The 25,555-nt window shown below is 38.3% G+C and overlaps 1 protein-coding gene across 4 annotated transcripts in view; it reads left to right on the top strand.

Moving 5' to 3' along the window:
• Window positions 1–25,555, top strand: part of FANCL (FA complementation group L) — a 63,144-nt gene that overhangs the window by 33,001 nt on the left and 4,588 nt on the right. For all 4 annotated transcript variants that reach the window (XR_009245959.1, XM_058667828.1, XM_058667830.1 and 1 more), the window contains 2 exons: window positions 4,799–4,867; window positions 24,635–24,785. Coding sequence is in view for 3 of the 4 variants with exons in the window: in XM_058667828.1 (XP_058523811.1) it covers window positions 4,799–4,867; window positions 24,635–24,785 (220 nt within the window). In the remaining variant the exon portion in view is untranslated. The remainder of the gene's footprint in view (window positions 1–4,798; window positions 4,868–24,634; window positions 24,786–25,555) is intronic.

Here is a 25,555-nt window from a genome sequence, read left to right as displayed (position 1 = left end):
TTTTAAAATCCAGTTTGGAAATCCGCGAAGAATGTATCGTACTAAGTGTCCAGAAGTGTAGATGCAATTTCCTGTTTAGCTGAAATTTAACCAAACTGTGTTAAACTCATGTGGTTTAAGATTGTGTTGTAAAAATTACTGGTAAGATTTGGTGTCTCCCAACATGCCATTTGTTATTTTTGTAAGCCCACAGTAAGTAGAAAGCTGAGTGCTTCCCCTCTTCCAGGTCCAGTTCAGCAGAGAGCCTTTTGCCTTCAACTTTGTAAGAACTTTATAGTTCTTACCTGACTCTCCCTCCCCATGGTGCGCGCACACACACACACACACACACACGCTCACACTCATTAGTTTGCTTTATGGCTGAAATGTCTGACTTAGATAGTTTTAAGAATTTGCAAAGGTTATGCAAACCTTTATAAAGCCTCCTCTATAGAGCCCTTTTACAGGCTAAATCTGTAACTATTCATTGATTTCATTGATGTACAGCAGGGTTGCATCATTTGATTTTTACTTCTAGGTGGTAAATTTTAAATAGAAATAAGGAAATTCAGCATATTAATCATTTACTTAGTAATCTTTGGGGAAAACATGATTTTGAAGAAAACCAGGGCATCCTTTTTTTATTGTTTTTGGGAGTCATCAATCAACTCTATTTCAGAAGATTGTAGTGATGAAAAGATCAATTGTGTTTGTCCTTTTTAAAAATGTGTCTGGCATTTAAGCCTTCCACAAGAAAATTAATATATAAAACTGTGCTGGGTGACACAGAAATGTTGATACCTTCTAGGGTCTCTGTATCAGACAGGTTGAGAAATGACTCATTCTTTTGCACTCTCACATTTAGAATATTTATGTGTAATTTTAAGACTCATGTAAGTGTTGAATCAAAAATTGGTAGATAGAAATTTTATTTGTAAAGGATTTTATTTTCCTTTTAAGTTCTGAAAGGTATACTTTTTCTTAAAATCCAAGACAGATTTGCGTTTATCCTTCCCAAAGGTAGCATGTTCCCCATGGCAAGGGTGTTGTCATGTCCTTCTAAGCTCCATTTGTTTATATTTTGTACATTGATAAAAGTTGCTTTGCTGTTTTAGCAAAACCCAAGTCAAAGATTTTAAATACATCCTTCCTTCATTTTTACTAGTCCTTATACTTAAAATGGAGGTAGTGCTGTAAGCATGCTTCAACTACATGTGTAAGGTTTTAGTAGTAATCTAGGCTGATGGCATATATTTCATTTGTTGGTTGTATTGAGAGAGAACGTGTGGCCTCTGATTTGGTCTGTCCTGTCGGCTTGCTTGCTTAACCTTACTGTAGATGAGATGAGAGTTCTGAGAGTTTGTTTCTATGGAGAGTATGTCCTCAACTGTGAACATTTTAAAGTTAGCAGGTTATCTTATCGGGTCCTGGCAGCAGAAAAAGATTGATTTAAATTGAGCTAGGAAGCCATTGGGTGTGTGGTTTGTGGGTTTTTTTTTTTTTAAGATTTTACTTATTATGTTGCCACAATGTATTGAAATCTTTATTTTTTTCCCCTTTAGCTTTTATAGAAACAAAGCTGTCTTTGAGATGCACTGATTTCTTTTTGAGGAGTATTTTAGTCTGTGGGTTAAAATGAATAATAACTTAAATTGTTAAGAGTACATAGTGCAAAATCTAATCCACATTTTTTTTTACTGAATTTTAACCTTAAAGAAGACATACCTTGATAAATATACAAACCTCTGTTTCTCCAATTTTATATTTTTTGATTTTTTTATTATGGAGTATATACTTTCCTAATTCTACCGCTTGCCACCGCTTCTGTTTTCAAAAGACCCACAAAGAACACAATACTAATAATTAATTTTAATACTACTTAGGACTGAAAGCATGATTAATTGCAATAAAATGAATATATAAAAGAAATTTATAGTTAGGTGGTTTTTACAAGTGTATTTTTATGTGTTATTTATAGTATATCCTCACCTATGGGATGGAGTGATCGTTTCTTTACTAGAAAGAGCTCTGGGTTATACAACTTCAGCTAAGATCAGAACTACTTGATAAGCAAATCAGATACATACCAGGTCTGGTGCTCTGTCTCGGCTTCAGTTAACGTATTCCCGTGTATCCAGCTTTACTGCTTAGATGGACCAACGTGGGACACACTTGGTTAAAATTTTCCTTAGTCTAAAATACACTGAATCTAACAAATACATAATATAACATTGTATAAAATATGGTGTTAACAAAATATATAATCAATTAAAATATATAATTAATTAAATAATAATATATATAAATATATAATTAAATATATAATTAAACATATAATAATAAAACATATAATTAATTAAAATATATAATTAACATGTGTAATTAACATATATAATTAACATATAATTGTATTCTTTTATAGTTATCGAATTGCTTCAAGTGTGATTTAGAAAACTATACTTGAACATAATTAAATACCGATTTTTCAATTAATAGCCTTGTAAGTGGAGCTTTTGTTTTCAATTAAACTGCTAAAGTAAAGTTTTCACATTTAGAGTTTATTAAAGTCATAAAATTAATCTTACATGTGAATCTAATTTGTGCATTTAATCTATTCATTTAAGTCATAGTAGGTATGGCTTAATAAGTATACATAGGTGCACATAATAGGTATAGAGCCAACTTGCATATAGGTCAGTCCAATTTATTACACACATAGTGGTAAGGTTGTTTTGCATTGTTACAAACGTAACATTTTAAAGATGACATTGCCAAAAGCATATGGTGGAATCATGTTTATGTGGGAGATCATTCAGTATATGATATTTGTATATTTATCAAGATATGTCTTTTTAAAAAGAGATTAAAATTGTGGATTAGATTTTGTACTATGCACTCAACATAACAATATAAGATATTTTACAGATTTGTGTTTTTCTTTAAGTGCTTGTGGATATTTTTCTATCAGTTTGCATGTATTCTTCACCATTCTGGGTCCTGAATAAGGTATAGGATTTCCTGCCTTCCAACATGATGAGCTATATGTGGGCTTAATGCCCTCCAAGGCCAATACGTGGCTTAGTGTATCCACTCTAAAACTGGTAACACTTGAATAATATCTTGCTTACTCCATCCATTTTGATGACTCACTTACTTTAGAGAGTTGATGCTGTGTGTTAGCATAAGTAGCCTCTACTCACCTAGATATGCTAAATTCTCTTTTCTACCCTTGGAGGGTTTTGACCTGTGCATTATTTGAAGCAATCTGACATTTTAGAGAAAAAGATAAATTTTGTAAGAATTTGGCCAACTTTTTTACTTGTGGAGTCAGATATATTGATCAACTTGTCAAAGAGCACAGATGAATAAAGTTGTAACCAGGGAAAACTATTTGAGATAATCACATTTTTTTTTTTTACATCCAAATCATTACTCTGGTGACTATAGTAGTTAAACTTTGAAGTGCAACAGCCGCTATTGTGAGGAGCCTTAAATAATCTCTGCTTGACCTTTTATTGCTTCAGATTGTTCAGAATTGAAATGCTAGAATATTTTTATGGTTTTCTCTATATTTGCCCTTGTGCCACTTACATAGCCAGATGCCAGTAGCCAGGGGGTATATGTCTGTAGCAGTGAGCTTTTTTTTAACCAACTGTTTATTGCAGCAAATGTTAATCCTTTTGAAAATACTGGCTTTAAATGGGCTGATGTTTGTTAAATACTGTTGCCTTTTGTTTACTCATAAAAGTCCTGGAAAAAAAGATGCTGAGAATTGAAATTTAAGACTTTTGTTAAGCATTTGTCAAATGAAGTTTTCCTAAAACTATAATTTTCCTTCTTTAAACCTAGAATTTTTAATAATTATTTACTTACAAATATAGACTACTACTTCATTTCCCAGATGTCCCAAATAGTAGCCATACCAAAGCTGGAAACTGGAAACTCATTCCAGGTCTCCTCTCCAGCGGGTATGAGATCACCCGCTGCCTTCTAGGGTGTGCATTGGTAAGAATTTAGAATGAAAAGTGGAGTTTGGACTCAGGCACTTCAGTGGGGTGTGTGGGCATTCCAAGTCCCATTTAACCTCTGGGTCAAATGTTCATGTGAGTTGAGTCTGTTAAAGGAAAGAAGAAAGAGTATTTTTAATTACACATGACTTTCAAGAATCCAGAATTGGATTGTACAGTCATCATGAAGAACATTTATCTTTGGGCTTTGATAACTCAGAAACCTAATTTGTCTCTATAAGTATCACCTTTTGGTAAATAATTGGGGAATCAAGTTTTTATTTGCCATGTTTAGAAAGGCTTTTTTTTTTTTTTTGCTAAACTTTGTTTTTTTAACAGCTATATGATATTTCATTATTTCCTTTTATTTATGTTATAAAATAATTGCTTTAACATAGAAAATTATTTTTAAGTTACTAGTTAAATATGGTCTTTTCATGTATTGCCTGATTCATTTAACACATAATGCCTATTTAAATAGTGACTAAAGGTTATTGTAGCTAAATTTTATAGACTGGAAGGTAATTAAATAGTAGCTTATTGGATCCCTTATCTTGAATATAAACAGAATTCTTTCTGGTTTACGCCTGTGATCACTCCTTTTATTGCTTGCTGCACATCATTCAGATTTCTGTATTCTTAACCAAGATAGCGTTAGCTGTCAGCTCACCGTAACAGCAGAATTAAGATCGTCGTATATGCTACACTGAAGAGAACAATGATACTTTTGTAATATTTTCAGTTTTCTGAAATTCTGCACCCGAAATTGTCATCAGAAGCAGAAATGACTTGGTTTTGTGTTTTTCCCATAGTACCCTGCAGAGTCACCAGATTGTTTTGTGGATTTTCCTGTTCCATTTTCTGTTTCTTGGACACCACAGGTAAAACCTTAAATTGAAACAATTTAAGAAACGTCGTGTCTTCAGTGACCATTACAGGTTTTGAATTCATCCTTTTAAAATTTTATTCAAGAGGCGTTTTATGAACCATTAAGATAGCTTAAGCTAATGACCATTTCTGTTTTCCTACCCCACCTTGTGTACACACACACTCCCTGCTCAACAATCCATTCTCCAGAATGTTGCTTTCGTTTTCAGTTAACATGCAGCAACTTTGTTGATACATTTCCCTTTAAATTTAATCCTAAAGAACCCCTTGAAACCAGTGAATGATGAGTTTAAAATAAAAATTCTTTGTTTTGCCAAAATTCTTAGCATTGACAACACAATATTAGATTGTTCAGAGCAGAATGCATTGTGGTGAACATACAATCCTCACCATTTCTGTTCAGTTTTTCGATGTTTGAAGTGCTGGTTCTTGGTTTGTCATCCTAGAATATGGATTTCTTTTTTTTTGTTGTTATATACTTTAGAACATTTGTACTTAATATTCCTTTCTCCTTCTGTCAGTTTAACTCTTGGTACCCTGTTGATATCTGGCAAGATAGTATTTTTGGAAGGTTGTTGTTACTGTGACGTTATATAGTTATAAGATGGTGAGATTATCACTAGTGTTATTATTGACACATCATCTATGTAATATTGAAAGATGTAGTTGTCGTAGCTACCTAGGTTTAAAGAATAGCCAGATGACAACTATTATAATCCTTTCATCAAATGGATTTTAGTACTTAAAAAGATGGAGAAAAGATTTCTGTTTCTAGATAAACTAGAGAATTTCTGGTGACATCTTACGAGTGTCTTCTAGAGGCTCTACATATTTCTGATTTGGGTTGGGCAAAGTGCTGGGTTGGGTTCAAGTGGAAATTTATACCTGCATTTTATAAGTAAGAGTAACATGATTATATATGAAATTCATGTGAAAGTCAAAAGTTGATTTAAATAGTCTTCTGAAATCTGAATATCATTTTACCCCACCCATTTATTCACCAATTAGTTTTTAGGAAAGATAATGAGAAAAAATAACATTTCCACTTTTTCCAATGGAAGTTGAGAAAATATGGCAGGATAAAGGGAAGACAAGCTGGTGGTTTTTACTTTGATGAACTTTTTAGTAATTTGTGTTTATTTCATTCAAATGTCAGACAAATAGATAATAGTATGGACAGAACAAGTTGTTCCATCCATTGATTCATTCTCCCTGAAAGCCTGCCACTGCTGGGGCTGATAATGCAAACATGAGTCTGGAACTCAGTTCAGGTCTCCTGTGCGGAAGGCAGGCACCCAAGTACTCACGCTGTTCAGCACTGCCATCCGTGGTACACAGTAGCAGGACACTGGAATTAGAAGCAGAGTCAGAACTCAAACCCAGTCATTCCCATAGGAGATACAGGTATCTCAAGGGGAATCTTAATGACCCACCTCACCTTTTGTTATTCTTATCTGTGTTATACACATAAGATGTACTGTTTTTTTTTTTTTTAATTGGAATTCTACGTTGTACAGCTTTCTTTTTAACAGTATTGGCTCAAAAAACTGATTTAAAGATTGTGAGATCATGAGTAAATACTGTCTACATTCTATTATGCTTTCAAGATATTGATAAAAATGAATCATAATTTATAAATATTCCAAGGTTGAAGAATGTTAGGTCTGTTTGTTTTTTAAATATACGTAACTACTTCCTGAAAAAAATGGTTTTTAAATAAAAAGCTTACTTTTAACATTTGTAACAAAATTAATCCGGGAGATCACTAGATTAGAAAATTTGAGTAATTTATTTGGAAAAATTCTTATTTTTTGGTGTCAGTGTTGTGGTGAAACAGGTTAAGCTACTGCCTGTTGTGCTGGTGTCCCTGCTGCTCTACTCTGATCCAACTCCCTGCACCACATGGGAGACCTGAAAGACGCTCCTAACTTTGGCTTGCTTCAAAGAGTTGTTGTGGCTATTTGGGGAGTAACTCAGTAGATGGAAGAGCTCTATTGCTTCATCTCTGTCTCTAACTCTTCTTTCAAATAAATAAATAAAAATCTTAAAAACAATATATATAGATAAAATTTTGCTTATTTTAGAGGCAGACATATACACAGAGTGTTAGTTCAAGTCTTCTGTTTCCATCCCTGGATATACAGAAAGACCCACGCTAGACTATGTTACGATATTAAATTCAAGCGTTAGTGTTAATTGGGTCATACGATACCACTAAGAAAATACACAGCTAGTAATAACTGGAATATCGTATATAGACCGTATTGTAGTGCTTGGCAAACTATAGATAAAAAGCAAGGCATCTTTTTATTTACAAGTCAAATTTTGAGCAGTATTTATATTTTCTCACGTTTGCTTCAAGTCTATTTTTATGAAATAGAATGTTCTAAGAACAGCTGAAATCTCACCCTTCCTCTTTCCTTGCTGCTTCTCTTTCTGAAGAGGTCACTCTTGCCCTGAAATGGGTGCAGATACTATCCGAGCACTTTTCCTGTGGTATTTTGTATACCTTACTTAACTTTTAAAATGCAGGATTGTTTCACTGGTTTTTCCATGATCAATGTGAGCCTGCTCTTTTGTTTTTTTTTTTAATTGTATTGTTGACAATCTTTACATAGTTAATTACGGTAAAAAAAAGATTCAGGGGCAATAGGGAAGTGGGTAACACTATTATGTCCATATTGTTTCCTTCATGTATCTTAGGTGAAGGGGGATATTTAGGGAGAAGCCCCACCCAGTTTCCCACCCACCCCAAGTCCCGGATGTGGGGCATGCTCTGAGATACTTGCTACAGTGGTTTTAATAGTTCTCCAGTTATGAGTCGCTGCCAGTCTCGCCACTCCCAGCTCAACGGGGTCGTTGAAGAATCCACTGATTGGCACAGTCCATCATAGAGTCTTCATTTGCCCAGTATTTCGCTGCCCAACAGGTAGCTGAGATGGTTGATTGACTTGTTCTGTCCTCTGTCTTTTCTTGGCTAGGGTTCTGAGTCCAGCAATTGCTGGGTTTGTTCTGTTTTCAGGCCCGAGTTGCACTGGAACCAATGGGTGTTGTAGTCCAGTCTGGTTCTGCCCAGCACATACTCGGCCCTTACATCAACCAATGGGAGCTGCAGCCTAGTCGGGGCGACCCACAATAACCCCCACCAGGCCCGCCCGCTACCCTGGTTTGCCAGTATGTGTAGCAGACTAGTCCAGTCTGTCCCCCATCCCATTTGGCTCTTGTACTTGTCAATGGGTATTAAAGCTTAGTTCCATCTAACCAACTCAGCTATCCAGCCCTCACAGATGTTGTTGAGCGCCTCTCTGTCTAACCACCCCAGCCCCATCCTAGTTTTCCTACCCTCCCGCGGGAGTAGTGACCCAGGAAGGGGGAACCCACTATTTCCCTCCCAGGTCTCTCTCAGTCCCGGTTTATGCACTCTTCGGGTGGTTCTGTGGTTTGACTTGACAGAATTAGTCCCCAGTGCCAGCTTCTGCCAGCTGATGCTGCAGCCAAGCCCAAACATCCCTCACCCACTCCAATTGATGTTTGCACCTGTAGGAATAATCAGTCCAGCCTGGCTTTTCCCTGATCTAGTCCACATGAGGCGCACAGGTGTTGTAGCCCTGCTTAGTCTGGTCTGCCACCATCCCAGCCCACGCTCTCCAGTGGGAGTAGCTGTCTGGCAAGGGGACCAGCCCCTTAATCCCCCTGCCAGCTCTGTCCCTCCCTTCCTGGTTCTCACGTGTGCTGGTTGGGTGCTGCAGTCAAATCCAGTACAGGCAACCTCACCTGGCATTCCATATTGTGCACTGGTTTTGTCGCGACCAAACCCGGCCCAACCCACACTGTGTTCTGGTGCTCAGATTAGCCAGTGGATGACATGAACCGATTCAGCCTGGTCTGCCCCTGACCCTTGCCAAATGTATGCGAGTGGGAAGCTTTCCATGGCCTATTCTGGGCTGTTTCCTATCATGCTTCTTGTGCTAACCTGCAGGGACTATGTCCTGCCAGAGGAGTTGCCCAGGCTCCTCCAGACCCCCTGGTATGCGCGAAATCTGGCATTGCTCTTTTGTTTTTAAATGCCTTATTGTATTCCATCAGTCAGGCAGTTTGTTTCTTGGCTTACTGATAAAACTGGTCACAGTATCTTACCTAATGACCCTAGGGTATATAGCCTTATGTATTTCTTTGTGCTCATGTATGAGACTTTTTTTTAAAAAAGAAAGATTTGATTATATATTTGAAAGGCAGAATTTGGGGGGAAGAGAAAGCTACATCTTTCATCTGCTGGTTCACCCTTCAAAAGGCTGCAGTGATTGGGCTGGCCGAAGCCAGGAGGCTACAACTCCAGCTGTGTCTCGCTTGAGGGTGCAGGGGTCCAAGAACTTGGACCGTCTTGCGCTGCTTTCTCAGACAAATCAGCAGGGAGCTGGAGAGGAAGTGGAGTGATGTTGGTATTACAGTCAGCGGCATCACTCTGGGCCTAGCGTGAGTTATTCCTATGAGAAAAGGTCCTGGCTGATAGGTAATGTGTCTCTTTAAGATTACTAAATAATGCCAACCGGCTCTCCAAATTTGTTGCACAAGATTGTACCAAGTAATTTATACTTGTTACATTCTTCCAAGTTTTAGTGGTTTAGTTTCACCAGAGCTAAGAATTGATGCTTATCATTATGTGTCACTAGTTTTTGCCTGTTAAGATACTTTTGCTTTTATTGAAAGCATTCCTTCGGTATTTTGGGCACCAATTTTCAGTTGATTAAATGAGTCGTAGGTTTATTTTCCTGGAGGCATGGCTTTCAGTTTTGTATGTGATACTTGTTACACAGTATGTGTTGTATGTAAGGCTGTGCAGAAGACACGGTTACATTTATGGGCTGCCATCTTATTTCCTTTTCCCATGTGACAAGTAGAATCATCCACATGTTTTTATGAAAGATTTGCTAATAAAATTCTGGAAATTAACACCTTTTTTCATTTTTATTTAAATGAGTTAGCAATCCATATTTGCACTTGCATACTTCAATTGTGCTTATACAGTTTAGATGTTGCCTTTGTATAGAAAGGTAGTAGTGATTTCATTATTTTTCATTTACATGTGCCTCTGAAACTTAGAAAGTTGTTAAAAAATAATGCCTCTCTGTAAGACTCTAGCTTTCCATCATAAGGATTTTGCTGTTTTTACCATCAGGATTAATTTCTTTTAAAAAGATTTTTTTTTTTTTAATGAAAGGCAGTTACAGGGAGAGAGAGGCAACTCTTCCATCCATTGTTTCACTTCCCAAATGATTTGCAGTGCCAGGCTGCGCCAGGAGCTTCTTCTGGGTTTCTGGCATGGATGCAGGACTCCAACCTTTGGGAAATCTTTGGCTTTCCCAGGTGCATTAGCAGGGTGCTGCGCAGAAGTGAGGCAGCTGGGACTCAAACTGGCACCCACATGGGATGTGGGTGTTGCAGGTGGTGACTTAATCTGCAGTGCAACAGTGCTGACCCCAATTTATATTCCTTGAGTCTTTTAGACAATTGTGCATTACCAATACCAGTTGTGTGGTGCAAAGAGGAAATGAGACATCCTTATATGTGATCTTTTTACATTGAATGGCTTGAAACAGTTCTGCTTGCTGAGATTTCGTGCATGTTGAACAATTTTTAAACAATTACATTTCTTAAGCAAAATAGTACTGTTTAGTCTAAAGCTAAGTTATATTTAAGAAGCAGTAAATAGCTTTTAGAGAATCGATTAAAAAATTCTTTGGTTTTTGTACATTTCGTGTTTGGGTTTCTTGTATCTGGACTTTAAACTTGAAAGATCTTTATTTTCCTTTCTTTTTGTAACATAATAGACATGGCTTTGTGGCATCCATATTAAAGATGGGTAATTTTCCTTATGGTCCCTGTCTTCCTGCTGGGTTGATAATGTTTTGATGTATTTTTCTTTTGCTCTGATGAGAGGTCTGCTGCTGCTGCTCTGACATATTCATTTGGATGAATAATTATAACTTGCACAATGTCAAGCTGAAGATGGTAGGGTTTTGTGCGTCATGACAAGCCTAGTAGCCAGTGCAGGTGTCTCACAGCATGATCAGCAACAGCCAGTGTATTCTGGCTCAGAGGAGACATTTAGAGTAGTAAGAAATGAGCACCAAGGGCAAGGCTGCTGCTCCTACTGCTGCAGTGATGTGTGCCAGAGAAACACAAAGTGCCGCTCGAAGACAAGAATCTAAATACCTCTTTTCAGTGAATTTTCTTGTATAGATTTTAGCGTAAAGTGTAAGACTATCTGAAGATTTTCTTTATCTTAATCTGTCAATATCACAAATGCTTCAAAGTAGAATATTTTGCCAGCTTACTCCTTTTGTATACAGGTCATATCTGTATCGTTGCTAGTGAGGTTTCAGAATGTGAGCTGTCAGATTTTAAGTGTACAGATATTATTATATAAAAACAAAATTCATTTTGTCTATGTCACTGGCCGAGCAAATATGCATGTAAAAGTTGCGGCCCACCTGCCACTTAGTGTAGGCTTAGTGAAGTATATTTGCCACAGGCAGTTGGGATTTTCAGATTTGGTGTGATGTAGTAAGTAGTGGTTTTGTAGTTTTTATCATGGAAATCTGATTCTCTTGGAGTAATGCCATAAATGCAAGAACAGGAAAACTAATGATAAGGCCTCTGGCTGATCCTCTGATGGTGAAAGAGGAATTTGTAATGAAAGGAAACAGTCATATTACATAGCAGGGAGCATGATCCATTAGTTAAAGCGACAGACCAGCAGTTGGCTAACCTAGGCTCTATTTACAGTTCAGCCATGGACTTAATTGTATCATTTCAAACAAATCACATGATCATGCCTGCTTTCTGCCTCAAGTCCATATGTATATGGAAATGAAGAAGTTTTTCTTTCATATATATGATAAATTTTCTGCTTTACAATAGAGGCAGGAACCAAAAAAGCCAAAACCCTTTATTTACTGTAGAGATCCCATAGAAGTTCTTTTAGCCAGCTGAATTTTCTTGTCATTTTTGTCACTGTTTTTGTTGAAAAACGTATGATGCAGAATTTTTGTGTATTGGGAGATCAGTTGTTTTCCTATGCTTTTGCCTCCCTTGAAATCTTACTGTTGGTGCGGTGTTTTGAATATAAAGACAGCCTGGGGAATGAACACCTCATTGTTGATACTGTGTGATCTGGTAGAAGCATCATGGAGGAATCGGGGGACATGCTAAATTAGCTTCTATATATAGATTCAGTCAGTGGTTACCAACTGTCTACCCCAGCCCCATTATTTTAGTAACTTACCATTTATTTAAAAAGTACCCTGTATTTATTTTAGAAAAAAAGAAGGAATATACAAGCAAAGTTAAGAAAATATGTGATCATATCTAATCTCTTAAGATTTAGGATTTCACTGGAAGATAGTTTTGAAACTGTGCTTGACACTCGACAGTTTTTCTTTTTTTATTTATTTTTTTATTTTATTTTTATTTTTATTTTATTTTATTGTATTGTTGTTGACAATCTTTACATAGTTAATTGCGGTTAAAAAAAAAAGGTTCAGGGGGTATAGGGAAGTGAGTAATACTATCATGTCCATATTGTTTCCATCATGTATCTGAGGTAAAGGGGGATATTGAGGGAGAAGCCCCACCCAGTTTCCCACCCACCCCAAGTCCCGGATGTGGAGCATGCTCTGAGATATTTGCTCAAGTGGTCAAGTGGTTTTAATAGTTCTCCGGTTATGAATCGCTGCCAGTTTCGCTCGATGAGGTCATCCACTGATTGATATGGTCCATCGTAAAGTCTCTGCCCCATATTTCGCTGCCAACATATAGCTGAGATGAATGATTGACCTGTTCTGTCTTCTGTCCTTTCCTGGTTAGAGTTCTGAGTCCAGCAGTTCGATTGGGGAGATCTCCAAAGAAACCTTGAGGTATTCCCAAACCAGATTCTTGTATGTTCTAGCAGGCACAGGGCCTGGCACAGTCCATCACGCCGATCAGCTGGTGGTTGCAATTGCTGGGTTGGTTCTGTTTTCAGGCCCGAGTTGCACTGGAACCAATGGGTGTTGTAGTCCAGTCTGGTTCTGCCCAGCACATACTCGGCCCTTACATCAAACAATGGGAGCTGCAGCCTAGTCGGGGCGACCCACAATAACCCCCACCAGGCCCGCCCGCTACCCTGGTTTGCGAGTATGTGTAGCAGTAGACCAGTCTGTCCCCCATCCCATTTGGCTCTTGTACTTGTCAATGGGTATTAAAGCTTAGTTCCATCTAATCAACTCAACCATCCAGCCCTCATGGATGTTGTTGAGTGCCTCTCTGTCTAACCACCCCAGCCCCCGTCCTAGTTTTCATGCCCTCCCGCGGGAGTAGTGACCCAGGAAGGGGGAACCCACTATTTCCCTCCCAGGTCTCTCTCAGTCCCGGTTTATGCACTCTTTAGGTGGTTCTGTGGTTTGACTTGACAGAATTAGTCCCCAGTGCCAGCTTCTGCTAGCTGGTGCTGCAGCCAAGCCCAAACATCCCTCATCCACTCCAATTGATGTTTGCACCTGTAGGAATAATCAGTCCAGCCTGGCTTTTCCCTGATCTAGTCCACATGAGGCGCACAGGTGTTGTAGCCCTGCTTAGTCTGGTCTGCCACCATCCCAGCCCACGCTCTCCAGTGGGAGTAGCTGTCTGGCAAGGGGGCCAGCCCCTTAATCCCCCTGCCAGCTCTGTCCCTCCCTTCCTGGTTCTCACGTGTGCTGGTTGGGTGCTGGAGTCAAATCCAGTACAGGCAACCTCACCCTGGCATTCCATAATGTGTACTGGTTTTGTCGCAACCAAACCCGGCCCAACCCACACTGTGTTCTGGTGCTCAGATTAGCCAGTGGATGACATGAACTGATTCAGCCTGGTCTGCCCCTGACCCATGCCGAATGTACGCCAGTGGGAAGCTTTCCATGGCCTATTCTGCAGTGTTTCCTGTCATGCTTCTTGTGCTAACCTGCAGGGACTATGTCCTGCCAGAGGAGTTGCCCAGGCTCCTCCATCAGAACCCCTCCCAATGCCAGATTTTGCGCATACCAGGGGGTCCTTGAGCCAACCCTACTCAGTTCACCTCCTGTCCTAGCAGGAACAGTGGCTTTTCCTGGCTGGCTTTCAGCCCATTCTGGTTCTTGTTGTTGGATGTTTCAGCCCAGCCATGGCTCATCTATACCCACATAGAGCTCACACATGACTCAGTAGGCAGTTGAGACCCAACCTAGTCAGTCCCACATCTACCCTGGTTCGCCATGACACCAAATGGTGTTGGGGTCTGAACTGGCCTGGTGCATCCAATCCCTGCCCACACTAGTGCCTCTGGTGACTGCAACTGTTTCCTAGATAGAACGCAGCCCCCATTCCAGCACACGCGCCCCTTGGTGGGAACCTCAACCCTGTTAGGGTGTCCAACTAGGGGAACTTGTATTTCCACAGGGTAGGGCCCACACAACCCCATAGAGTCTACCCCCAGACCAAGTTCTGTCGCGTGCTGGATACAGTCTTGACCCTGCCAAATGTGACCACTCCACCACTCCACCAAACAGTTGGGTAATGATACCCATCACTGCCAAAGAGGCCCCCATCCATAGTATTGGTGTGGGCTGGTGTGTTGCGATCAGTGATGTTCTAGGCAAACAGGTCATTTCTGTATTCCGAATTGGGTTGGTGTATCTGACCAACTGTAATTGTCTCCTGGGTACTTCCCTCCAAACCACCAGGTCTCAGTCCCCACGCATGCCTAAAACTTCCATGACCCTGTCACTGGGAATCACCCAAGATTCACTACTCACCTACACTAAAATTGGACTTAGTCATGGGTGTCCCCAGGCAGCAAACATATCTTAAAAAACCCCAGAGCAGGCCACCAGGCGGCCAGCAGCCAAAGCCTGGCACCACATGGTGCACTGGCTGCTCTGGGTGAGGCCGAGGACTCATTTTCTGCCTTGTGGCAGTGTCTTTGGCGTGAGCCCCCAGCATTGGGTCCGACCCAGCAGGGGCACCCCCCCACAGCCGCCACACTGTGAGGAGCGGCACTTGACAGTTTTTCTTTTTAAAACATCAATGATAATGTTGCACATTCATTATCCCAGATAAGCTTTAGAATTGCTTCATTTTTATTATACTGGATTTATCTGTGAAATTAAGAATTTATTCATTTCTGTGTTCATAATCTGGGAAGTCATTATCTCTGCACTTTAGATCCTTCAGTTAAAATAGCAATGGTTTCTTCAGATTTTATATGCATTTGTTTAATTTCTTACTAATATTTTAGTTTCTGATGTTGTGAGTGCTATTTTTAATGTATTTTCATAGCTTACTACAAAAGGTAGGTAAATGTTAAGCTTTTCAAAGACTTTTTCTATTGGAGTTACACATGACATAGTTTAAGAATTAGTTGCAAAAGATGTTTCTACTACTATTTAAGACAAAACAGCTTTTTAAAACTCTTTTCCTACCTGTTCTCTTTCCCAGAGGTCAGCTACTTCTAACTCTTGACTGATCTTTAAGGCTTTGTAATTTCTTTAATACATGCTTTTCTATATATATATATAGTCTTTTGTTTTAGTCATTATTTTTTCAGTTTTCCACTCTAGACCCTTTTCTGTTTTTGCCAGCTACACTTACTTCATACACATGCATACTTTGTATTTTCTCGTAAGAATTATAATTTGCATATCCGTGTTTATATTGTAATGAATATCTAATATGTGGAAAAGTGATATAGTTGAGTATGATTTTTTTTTTCGTTTTACAATTTCATAAATCATACTATGGTTACTTTCTCTTTCGTTTTCCTTTCAAGTTTGTTATATCTCTTTGAAGCCCCGATGCACCTGTGATACATCTAAGTACGTGTGTTTGGGGGCAGTTGGACATAGGACTTTGGATTTCAGGCAGTCCTATTAAGGAGGCAGATGCTGTATGACTGTAATTTTAACAGGTCTCCAGAGTTGTCTAAGGTGGTTCAAGCTTTGTAAAAATCTTGATGTAGGCGTTGTGATCACAAGAGATGGCTCTGTGGAAGTGATGAAAGTGTCATGAACTCCGAGCCACCAAGAGCTTAGCTGCAGGGAATAGGCTTGCGTTTCAGATGTCTTCAGTACCACCTGAAGATCCACTAAATGTGTTGCCTGCTGATGCTATGAAATCTGGCTGTCATAGTCTTCGTGAGTATTAATCTGTTGAACCACCAAACATAGGAAAGAGAACATAGTCTCAAAATTTGGATGAAATTCTGGCTCTGTCCTTACCCAAACATAACCCTGTATAAATCCGTTAACTTTCTCTAGGAAATGAAGGGAATAATTTTTGTGTCACAGATTGCATATGAAAGTAAATTGCAATATTGTTCATGAAAGTTCTGTTGGGTTGTGAAGTGTGGTACAAATGTAGACAGTGATATAGGGGATTAATGCAGTTTGTGAATTAATGAACTTTTTTTTTAAAGATTTATTTATTTTTATTACAAAGTCAGATATACAGAGAGGAGAGACAGAGAGGAAGATCTTCCATCTGATGATTCACTCCCCAAGTGAGCGCAACGGCCGGTGTTGTGCCAGTCCAAAGCCAGGAACCTGGAACCTCTTCTGGGTCTCCCACGTGGGTACAGGGTCCCAAAGCTTTGGGCCATCCTCGACTGCCTTCCCAGGCCACAAGCAGGGAGCTGGATGGGAAGTGGAGCTGCCAGGATTAGAACCGGCGCCCATATGGGATCCCGGGGCGTTCAAGGTGGGGACTTTAGCCACTAGGCCACGCCCTTGGGCCCAAATTGATGAACTCTTAACGTAGAACTGGTAAGTCCCATTTCTATATACAGCTTCACATATCACATTATATATATGTGACATATATAAAAGGCTGTGAGGAAAATGTGCCTATTGACATTCAGTGATCAAGGATTTTTCTGGTGTTCACAAATGAAATATTAATAACTAATGAAGAATGATCAGCTCAGCAAGTCTGGATATGGCAGATAACTGCATGCTGTCATAAGTAACATATATAAGATGTTGAGATAAGTTTGGTTTTACAGTTTTATTAATACATTAGAACTTGGACAGACTGATTCTTAATGCTAAAATTTGGGGTAAAATATATTTATGTAGCAGGTATCCGAAATAAAAGAAAAAGCCAGATAAATGTCAGCCTCCAAATTCTTCTTAATATTATGATTTAAATTTTAAAATATTTTTTGGCTAAAAAAGATTATCTTAGTCAATGTCCGTGGAAAAAATTGGTTTCAACAAATGTACAGTTTATTAGTGTTGTTTCATGTTTTGTTCCTGTTATGGATGCTGTCTGATAAATTGATCACTTATGTTTTAAATTTTTTTAATCAAAGGCGAATGTAGAGGTATTGGTGTGGTTAAGCATGTGGGTGTTGTAAAAATGATTTTTAAAAAATATCTTTTGAGAAATTGAGTAGGTTGAAGACAGAAATTCAGTTATGAAAGGTGTTACTAGAATCACTGAGCTGTATTAATACTTCAGGTAGATCTCCATACACCCCCGCCTCTAGGTTTTTGTGAAATAGTAGTAGAATGTTAAAAACATACATTTTTGAAACAATTCAGGGAACCAAGTCAGGATATCCGGAGTTGGTCGATATTACTGGTGCTGGGACAGGATGTGTTCACTTGTTTACTTATGAATGGTGTCAGTATGAGTGGCTAGTCTCCTAGCTATGGCTGTGTGTTACTGTCAGCTGATGCCACACTGATAGTCTGTCACCCTGATCCTTATCTGGAGTGGCATCAATTTTGATCACTTACTTTCTCATTTTGTTATTTTTTTTTGTGCAAAGAAAAATTACACACATGATCCAATTGTAGCACCTTGTTTTCACTGGAACAGAAAGTCTGTTTTACTGATTGCAATTTTGATATTTCAAACATAACCTGCAATGGAGGCTATCCAAGGATAGATCGGAATTGCCTACTTATTGTCTGTATGCACTGGACAAACTTTATTTACTGAAATATATTGCCATGGCACTTCTGAGATGTTGTAGTCTGTGATGGCTATATTCAAGTGACCGATGTGGCCCTCTGGACAGACACTCTTTTCACATAAAATGTAAAAAGTACCAAATATTATAAATGAGCAGTGGCCAGTTAACTGTAAAATTAACCTAAGAATTAAAGAGGAAATGTGAAGGAGGCAGCTCAGTTCTTTATCGATTTCTTGACAAAGAGCATTATTTGATGACCTACATTCAGATATAGAAGTACCTTCAGAAAGAACAGATAACATTGATGAAACACGTAAGAGGTCATTGAATATTTGAACACTTAAAACTACCTGATTGGAATATTGCAATTAATATTAACATTTTCTCAAAGACCTTAATCTCTTACTTCCTCATGTTATTGAAGCCTTTTGAATCCTTTGAAGATAAAGATAAAAATGATTATTAGAGGATTTATCTGCAAGTATGATGGAGAAGTCAAAAAAAAAAAAAAAAAAAAACCCAGAATGGAAACAACTGTTGCAAGTACCAGAAAATTATGCTATTAATTTAAGTGTCATCAGAGCACAAAAGATCACATTCCGGGACTATGTGAACATTATTAAAATACTGGAATAATAGTACTTAAGATGAAGATATTATATTCCAAGATCTAGTTAAGTGACTGACATTATTACTTCACTTCAGGTATTATAAAAGTAACAAAATGCTTTTAAAGATAATAAGCGTTACATTCTGAGATTGGCAGTGTGCACACTTTTCTGCTTAAGTGCTTTCCTAGTTTAACATAATTTAATAACAGGGGAATAGCTAACATCTTAGTTTCCATATATACCTTCCCTCCTTTCTCCAGTATGTGTGTGTATATACATATATATATATTTTATTTATTTATCTACTGTAATACTTGTGAAAGGAATAAAATTAGACCTCCACGTGGTAGGTATATGAATTTCTTTGCTTCCTTTGGCCTGGCTGTATCGAATGTTACTGTTTTGTGTGAAGTTCTTAATAGTTCAGAACTGCTCTGCAGATCTACTGTCAAGAAATCAAAATGAGTGGTTTTTAAAGCCGGTTTATGAATGTTACATGGAAATAAAACAAGCTGGACATATAAAGTGTGTAGTTTAGTGAGTTTTGACAATATTGAGATCACTTCAACAGTCGAGATACTGGCCATGTCCATCCTGCTCACTTGATTGCCTTCCGCTGAGCTTCCCCTCCACTGCTGCCTCCCCTGTCCCTACTGTCCCTTCCTGGTCCTCAGGAAAGAGTCTGTGAAGCTTGTGTGAGAAAGGTGATTTAAAAAGAATTTACATACTGGAAAAAGCAGAGAAAGCTCTCCCATCTGTTGGTTTGTTCCCCAAATACCTGCAGCAGCTGAGCAGACCAAAGCCTGGCGGTGAACTTCGCCCAGGTTTCCTGGCCAGTGCACGAAAGCATCAGAGCCAGACTGGAACCTCAGCCCTCCAGTCGGGGGTGTGGGTAGCATTGGAACTGCCACCAGAAACACTCGCCCTCCTAGAGAGTACTTTCCTTAAAAAGAAATTATTTCTGCCTTAAATACATGGGAATAGAAAATAGGATGTAATCCAAATATTTTGATTTCTTACATAAGTTACTTGATTCTGAATTGAACGTACTGTTGATAAAAAATGATTAAAACGTTTTTAGTGGATATGAATTTGATGAAATCTGTTTATAAATCAGAACTGGAAATAGATGAGTACACTTAAGTAATTGGCATCTTGGAAGGGAATATAGATACTTTTAAGTGCTGAGCATCACCTACTTTGTGGATTTTGAAGTACCTATATTTAGAATTCTTGATTTTTAGAGCTTTGTGTCACTTTAGAAGTTACTTAATGCACACCCACATCTATAGAGGCAAAGCATAGAGCAGCTGAGTATATATGTCTTGGTAAGGATCAGGTTCTGTGTCCTGTGAAGATTAGAGCGGTGATCTTGCAAATTGGGTGCTTTGATCTTTGTATCAGAGAATGCTTACGTAGTCCTGTGCTGCCACATGTTTGAAAATACTAGTTTTATTCAAGTTAATTTATTTTTTCAGCATAGTATATTATATAAAGATGCCTATAGCATGATTAATTTGTTCCTATTTTTGATTACAAAAGGTCATGTATTATAAAAAATTATGGAAAAGTACAATGAAGGAAAAAAATTATCATAAAAAGTTGCTTTTGTTTTAAACCATAGTGAGAACCAGTGAAGGACTAGAATACAGTTTTGGAGACAAATTCAAGCAAAACTACAATTGGTTATTCTGTAATAAATTAAAAGCATGGATCAAGGTGTCAGACTTTGAAAATGCTCACCTCTTCATTGAGGCTGTATATACCATCAGCATATAAAATAGGATCTATTACTTAGTGCTGGATTGAATTGTATTAGGCTATTATGTATTTAGTTAGTATTTGCTTATTTAATATTGGATAATTTGGTATGACTTAAATGAAAACTTGTGCTTGTTCTTTAATGTTTGACCCACATGGTGTGCTGAATATGGTTACAAATAGACTATTTTAGTCAAAATAAAAAAATTATCTTAAATTCAAAAATTAAAATTTTTCAAGAAGTTTAATAATACAGGATGGGGAAAATGTTTAAGTCAAAAGACCATATAGACATTTATAACATTTGCAGACCATACAAAATTGTCATCTTAAAAATAAGAATGCTGTAGATTTAGAAGTTTGAGTCTAGCTTTGGTTGCCTTTAGGGCTGGACCAAATGATTTCTACCCCTGTACAAGCCTAATGAAGTTTTAAGCGTGGAACCCATAATATATCCTCTCAGTCTCAATTTATGATAAATATTCTTTAAGGATGTTTTTATCTGTTCTTAAAAACTGTACTGCTTGAATCTTGCAGGTTGACTCTTGGAATATTTGATCATAAGCATGACTTTTTTTTTTTTCCATTTTTACACTAGTAGTTATCAAACTTGTCTGCATGTTAGAATTGCTTGGGAAGCCTGGAAAAGTCCCAGAACTAGAGGCTTGCTCTGAGCCAAGATGAGTTGAACTGCAATGACTGAGATTAGGGGCTATTAATATTTGATTTTCTTAGGTAATATCGTGGTGTTTCTAATACAGAATGGTACAGGTACTAATAGTAACTTTAAGGTTTGTTATCTCAGTCTGTAGTTAGAGGAAAGGATTAATTTCACTTGGAAGTTAGAGATGTGAAATTTCTTCTAAAACCTGCTACAATTCCCTGGCTGAGAATGCCTGTCCCGCGGGAGGCATTTCCGTGAAGCTTTGCTTGTCGTGCCTACGTCCCAAGGGTATCCGTGTGTTTAGTTCTGGTCCCAGCTGTCCTGCCTGGTCCTGTCTGCTGTTGTGCATCCTGATGAAGCATTAGGTGATGGCCTGAGTACTGGGGTTCCTGATCACTGTGAGGGAGACCTGGGTGGAATTCTAGACTCCTGGCTTCTGCCTGACCCGGACTCAGCTGTTGTGGTTACTTGAGGAGTGTATTAGTGGATGGAGAATCTCTAACTGCGTTTCAAATAAACTGAAAAATACATACATAAGAAATGTAAAAAAAAAAATACCCATCAGACATGTCAGATATTATTTGCTTGTACTTAGTGGTCTTCAATAGAAAGAGGCATTTGTTTTGCAGAAGGTTTTACGTATGCTATTTAGCATAACTAGAGAGATTTAAATTAGTTTGATTATATAAAAAGCCAATTGGATATCTGCAAAAAAATGAAAATGTCTAACTTCACCTGGAAAACATATTCCAGTTAACTTTCTAAGTTATGATAAAAAGCTCACAAGTAATTTGTATAATTCATTTGATATTTTAGATTTATTCTCTGTTTCCAGAAACATTGAAAAAGCTTGTGATGAATATGCATCTATCCATATGTTCTATAATAGTTCACTACATTTCTTTTACTACGTATCTTACCATTTATTGATCATTCTATCTATGCATAAATCCAGTGGATTTTTGGTGCTTTCTGAAGTGATCTGGCAGTATCAAAACACTTGGTCTAAAATGTGGGCATACACAGTCTTGACCTAGGATTCAGTTCTTTGTAAAAAAACAAAAAAGTATTATCCTAAATGTATCATGTCATACGTTCTTTTTTTTTTTTTAAGATTTATTCATTTTATTACAGCCAGATATACACAGAGGAGGAGAGACAGAGAGGAAGACCTTCCGTCCGATGATTCACTCCCCAAGTGACAGCAACGGGCCGGTACGCGCCGATCTGAAGCCGGGAACCTGGAACCTTCTCCTGGTCTCCCACGCGGGTGCAGGGTCCCAATGCATTGGGCCATCCTCAACTGCCTTCCCAGGCCACAAGCAGGGAGCTGGATGGGAAGTGGAGCTGCTGGGACTAGAACCGGCGCCCATATGGGATCCCGGGGCTTTCAAGGCAAGGACTTTAGCCGCTAGGCCACGCCGCCGGGCCCGTCATAGTTCTTAAATTAAAAAAAAAGATTATCTGAAAGTTTCATCCCCTCCCCCAGATGACTGTAGCAGCTAGGATGGGCCAGGCCCAAGCCAGGAGCCCAGGATTTAGTCCAGGGCTCCCCGAGGGATGGCAGGAAGCTGGATTTGGAAGCTGGAACTCCACACGCAGATCATTATCTCAGGGTCTTACCCTTTTCAGTAAAGCTTCATTCTTTTCTCACCATAGCTCAGCAGCGGCTGGCTGTCCTAGATTTTATGTAAACAAATCAGTGTTTGTTTTTTGTATGTAGGTTTCTTTCAGTCAGCATGTTTTAAAAAAAAATATATGCCCATGCTCTTGTGTCAGTACTTGATTCCATTTTATTTCAGAGTAGTATTGCAGTACATGAATATACCAAGGCTTACTGTTTCTTCAGTTGGTCGACATGTTGGACTGGTAGTGAAGTGTGGCTTCTATAACATGGGTGCAATCTGCAGGCCCTTTTATGAAAATGTCTTTTTTCTCTTTGGGAGGTAAAAATGTAAGGTGGTGAGACAAGAATATATTTAGCTTGAAAACAAATTGCCCAATCTTTTCAAAAGCAGTTATGCCGTTTGCCATGCCCACCAACAGCATGTGAGTGTTCGGGTGCTTTCAGCGGTGGGCAACAGCTAGCCTGTGAGGCCTAGAAAGCTTGCAAATTCTTGTGGTTCAGCCCTGCCAAGGCAACCAGAGGTGGCGGTGGAAACTCAGCCAGTCTGTAGCAGGCTAACTTTTAAGCTGTTCATTTTGTATATCCTATGAATGATGTTACAAATACTCAGTGACTTTTTGCAGAAGATTCCCCACCCTGCGTCCTCATTAACATTTAAAATTTTTCGTTCTGTCTTGAAATAGTTTGAAACTTTTTCTTTAATTATCAAAGTTTTTGTTTCAGGATTGATATATCTATTGCCATCCTTTTCTCATTAAAGAAAAACAATACTCTGTTTCAACCTACGTATGCTAATTATGCTTAATAGAAATGGGCCACATGTTTGGAGGTACTTAATTTCAAATAAGTCAAATCTTGATTCTATTGAACATTTCATGATTCTGCTGGGAAGAGGAGGACCACACTTTGTGGGAGCATACAGGGAAGTAGAGGAATACAGATATATACTTACAGAGATGTACACACGTAGAGATGGATGGAAGGAGAGAGGACACAGAGAAACTGTTGTGAAACTTTGCGAACTAGCCCTTCTGGAGTTCAATGCTCTGATTTCTGGCCTCCATCCTCTCTGTAGATATAGAACTCTAGTAAGGAACAGGCTTTCTATCTTCAGTATTCTTACAGGTTGTTTTCAAATATGAAGCAAGCTGTAGGTTCTGCACTTGTTGGTGGTTGGTTTGTTTCTGGTGTAGGTGAAAGGGTTGAGTACAGCTCAGTGAATTCATCTGTCAGCCCGACTAGGTAAGAACACAGAGTGGGGTTTCCATAATTAAGCAGGTGAAAATACATGTTTGATGGAGTGACTCCACTTTTATCTTGCATAGAGTGTAAGATCTATTCATTGCATTATGTTCATCATGTTACATTATGTTCATTCGTTGCTGACTTATTTACTTTGAATGTCTTGTGTTTTGCTTACTTGAATCAACAAATCCCTTAATTAAAAACTGTTTTGCTTTTTGCACAATTATCTCTAAGTAATGGAAAAAGAACAATTCAATAAATGTATCTTTTAAACATCACATTGAGAAATTGGTGACTTTAACATAAATTGATTTTTTTTAAACCTGTGATGGTTTTACTTAATATTTAGTGAAAATGCATGTAAACTAATTCTCAGAGGATTACGGTCTGAAATATTCCACATTGAAAGTTGTAGAAAAACCATTTACAATTTGTTGGGATTCTTAAAAACTTTGAAAAAAAATCTGTTTATACTTTTTGTGTAATTAAGCTATCCCTTAAAATAAGTTAATAAAATTAAAAATGTCGCTGATAGTTGTAGCAAAAATGAAGCTAAGGTTATTTCATTTTAAAACTAGTCAGGCTGGATGTATTAGGTACAAAAGTGTGTGTACCTATCTTTAAGTAATTTATATTCTCTATAATATTACATCATACAATGTAAATATGGTTTTAAATGTAATTGCTCAAAAAGGTATAGTCTATTGACGATTAAAAAAATGCCTCCTCTTAATGGAGGTTAGGAGGAGCAGGAAAAGACGTTACCTTCTGTGGTCTGTTTGCAGCTGAAATGAAACAGCTTAAAGTGTTTTACTTGACTGTATTTTGAGTGAGTGATTATCTGCTATTGGGAGAGTGCCATGTAACTTAGCTTTCATCTTTTCACAGAGCTCTTTAGTAAGTATTCATAGTCAGTTTTTGGCAGCATTAGACTCACTGAAGACATTTTGGGATGTTATGGATGAAATCGATGAGAAGACCTGGGTACTTGAGCCAGAAAAACCTCCACGGAGTGCAACAGCACGCAGAATTGCAATAGGTAAGCAAAAGAACATTCCAGTTGTTTGTTTCTAGTGTTTGATTTTTTTAATAATACATGGGAAAAAATGTAAAGATGAGTTGAATTGCTAGGTGAGATTTACTTATATGAAATTGGGTATTAAAGCTTTGTTACGATTCTTTTTATTGCCATATTTAAAGAAAGCATTTTAGGTGAAATGGAAAAGTATTGAAGTGTTTCATTGTAGAAGATAGTGATTCTAGTGAACATTTAATGACAGTGTTTAATCAGTTTTTAATAGGGAAATATTTGAGACACAGATGGGGACAGATAATTTTCACTTGCTGGCTCATTCTCCAGAAGCCTACACACCCTCAAGTGCAAAGCTGGGAGCTTGCAAGTGAATCCTACTTGTCCCATGTGGATGGCAGGTATATAGTTCCTTGAGCCGGTAGCGACTGCCCGTGCGGGTCTGCATTAGCAGGAAATTGGAGTCAGGAGCCAGACATCCGACCTGGGATCTGGGCATGTGAAGTACTCAATGTCCACTCTGCCTTTTAAGGAGCACCCGAACAGTAGAAGTTACACAAACTGGTGTAACCTAAAACAACAAACTTGGGGATGGTGCAAGTTCTTGGGTCCCAGCACTCACGTTGGACACCTGAAAAAAACTCCTGGCTTCTAACTGGCTCAATTCTGACCTTTGATGCCATCCATTTGGGGAGTGAACCAGTGAATGGGGTGCTTGATTCCCTCCACTCCCAAATCTCTTCTCTCCCACATCCTTAAAAAAATATCTGGGAATTTTT

Source organism: Ochotona princeps, chromosome 8 (genome assembly GCF_030435755.1).
Source record: "Ochotona princeps isolate mOchPri1 chromosome 8, mOchPri1.hap1, whole genome shotgun sequence".
In the NCBI taxonomy this organism is placed as follows: domain Eukaryota; kingdom Metazoa; phylum Chordata; class Mammalia; order Lagomorpha; family Ochotonidae; genus Ochotona; species Ochotona princeps.
This window is presented reverse-complemented; position numbering and strand designations above follow the sequence as displayed.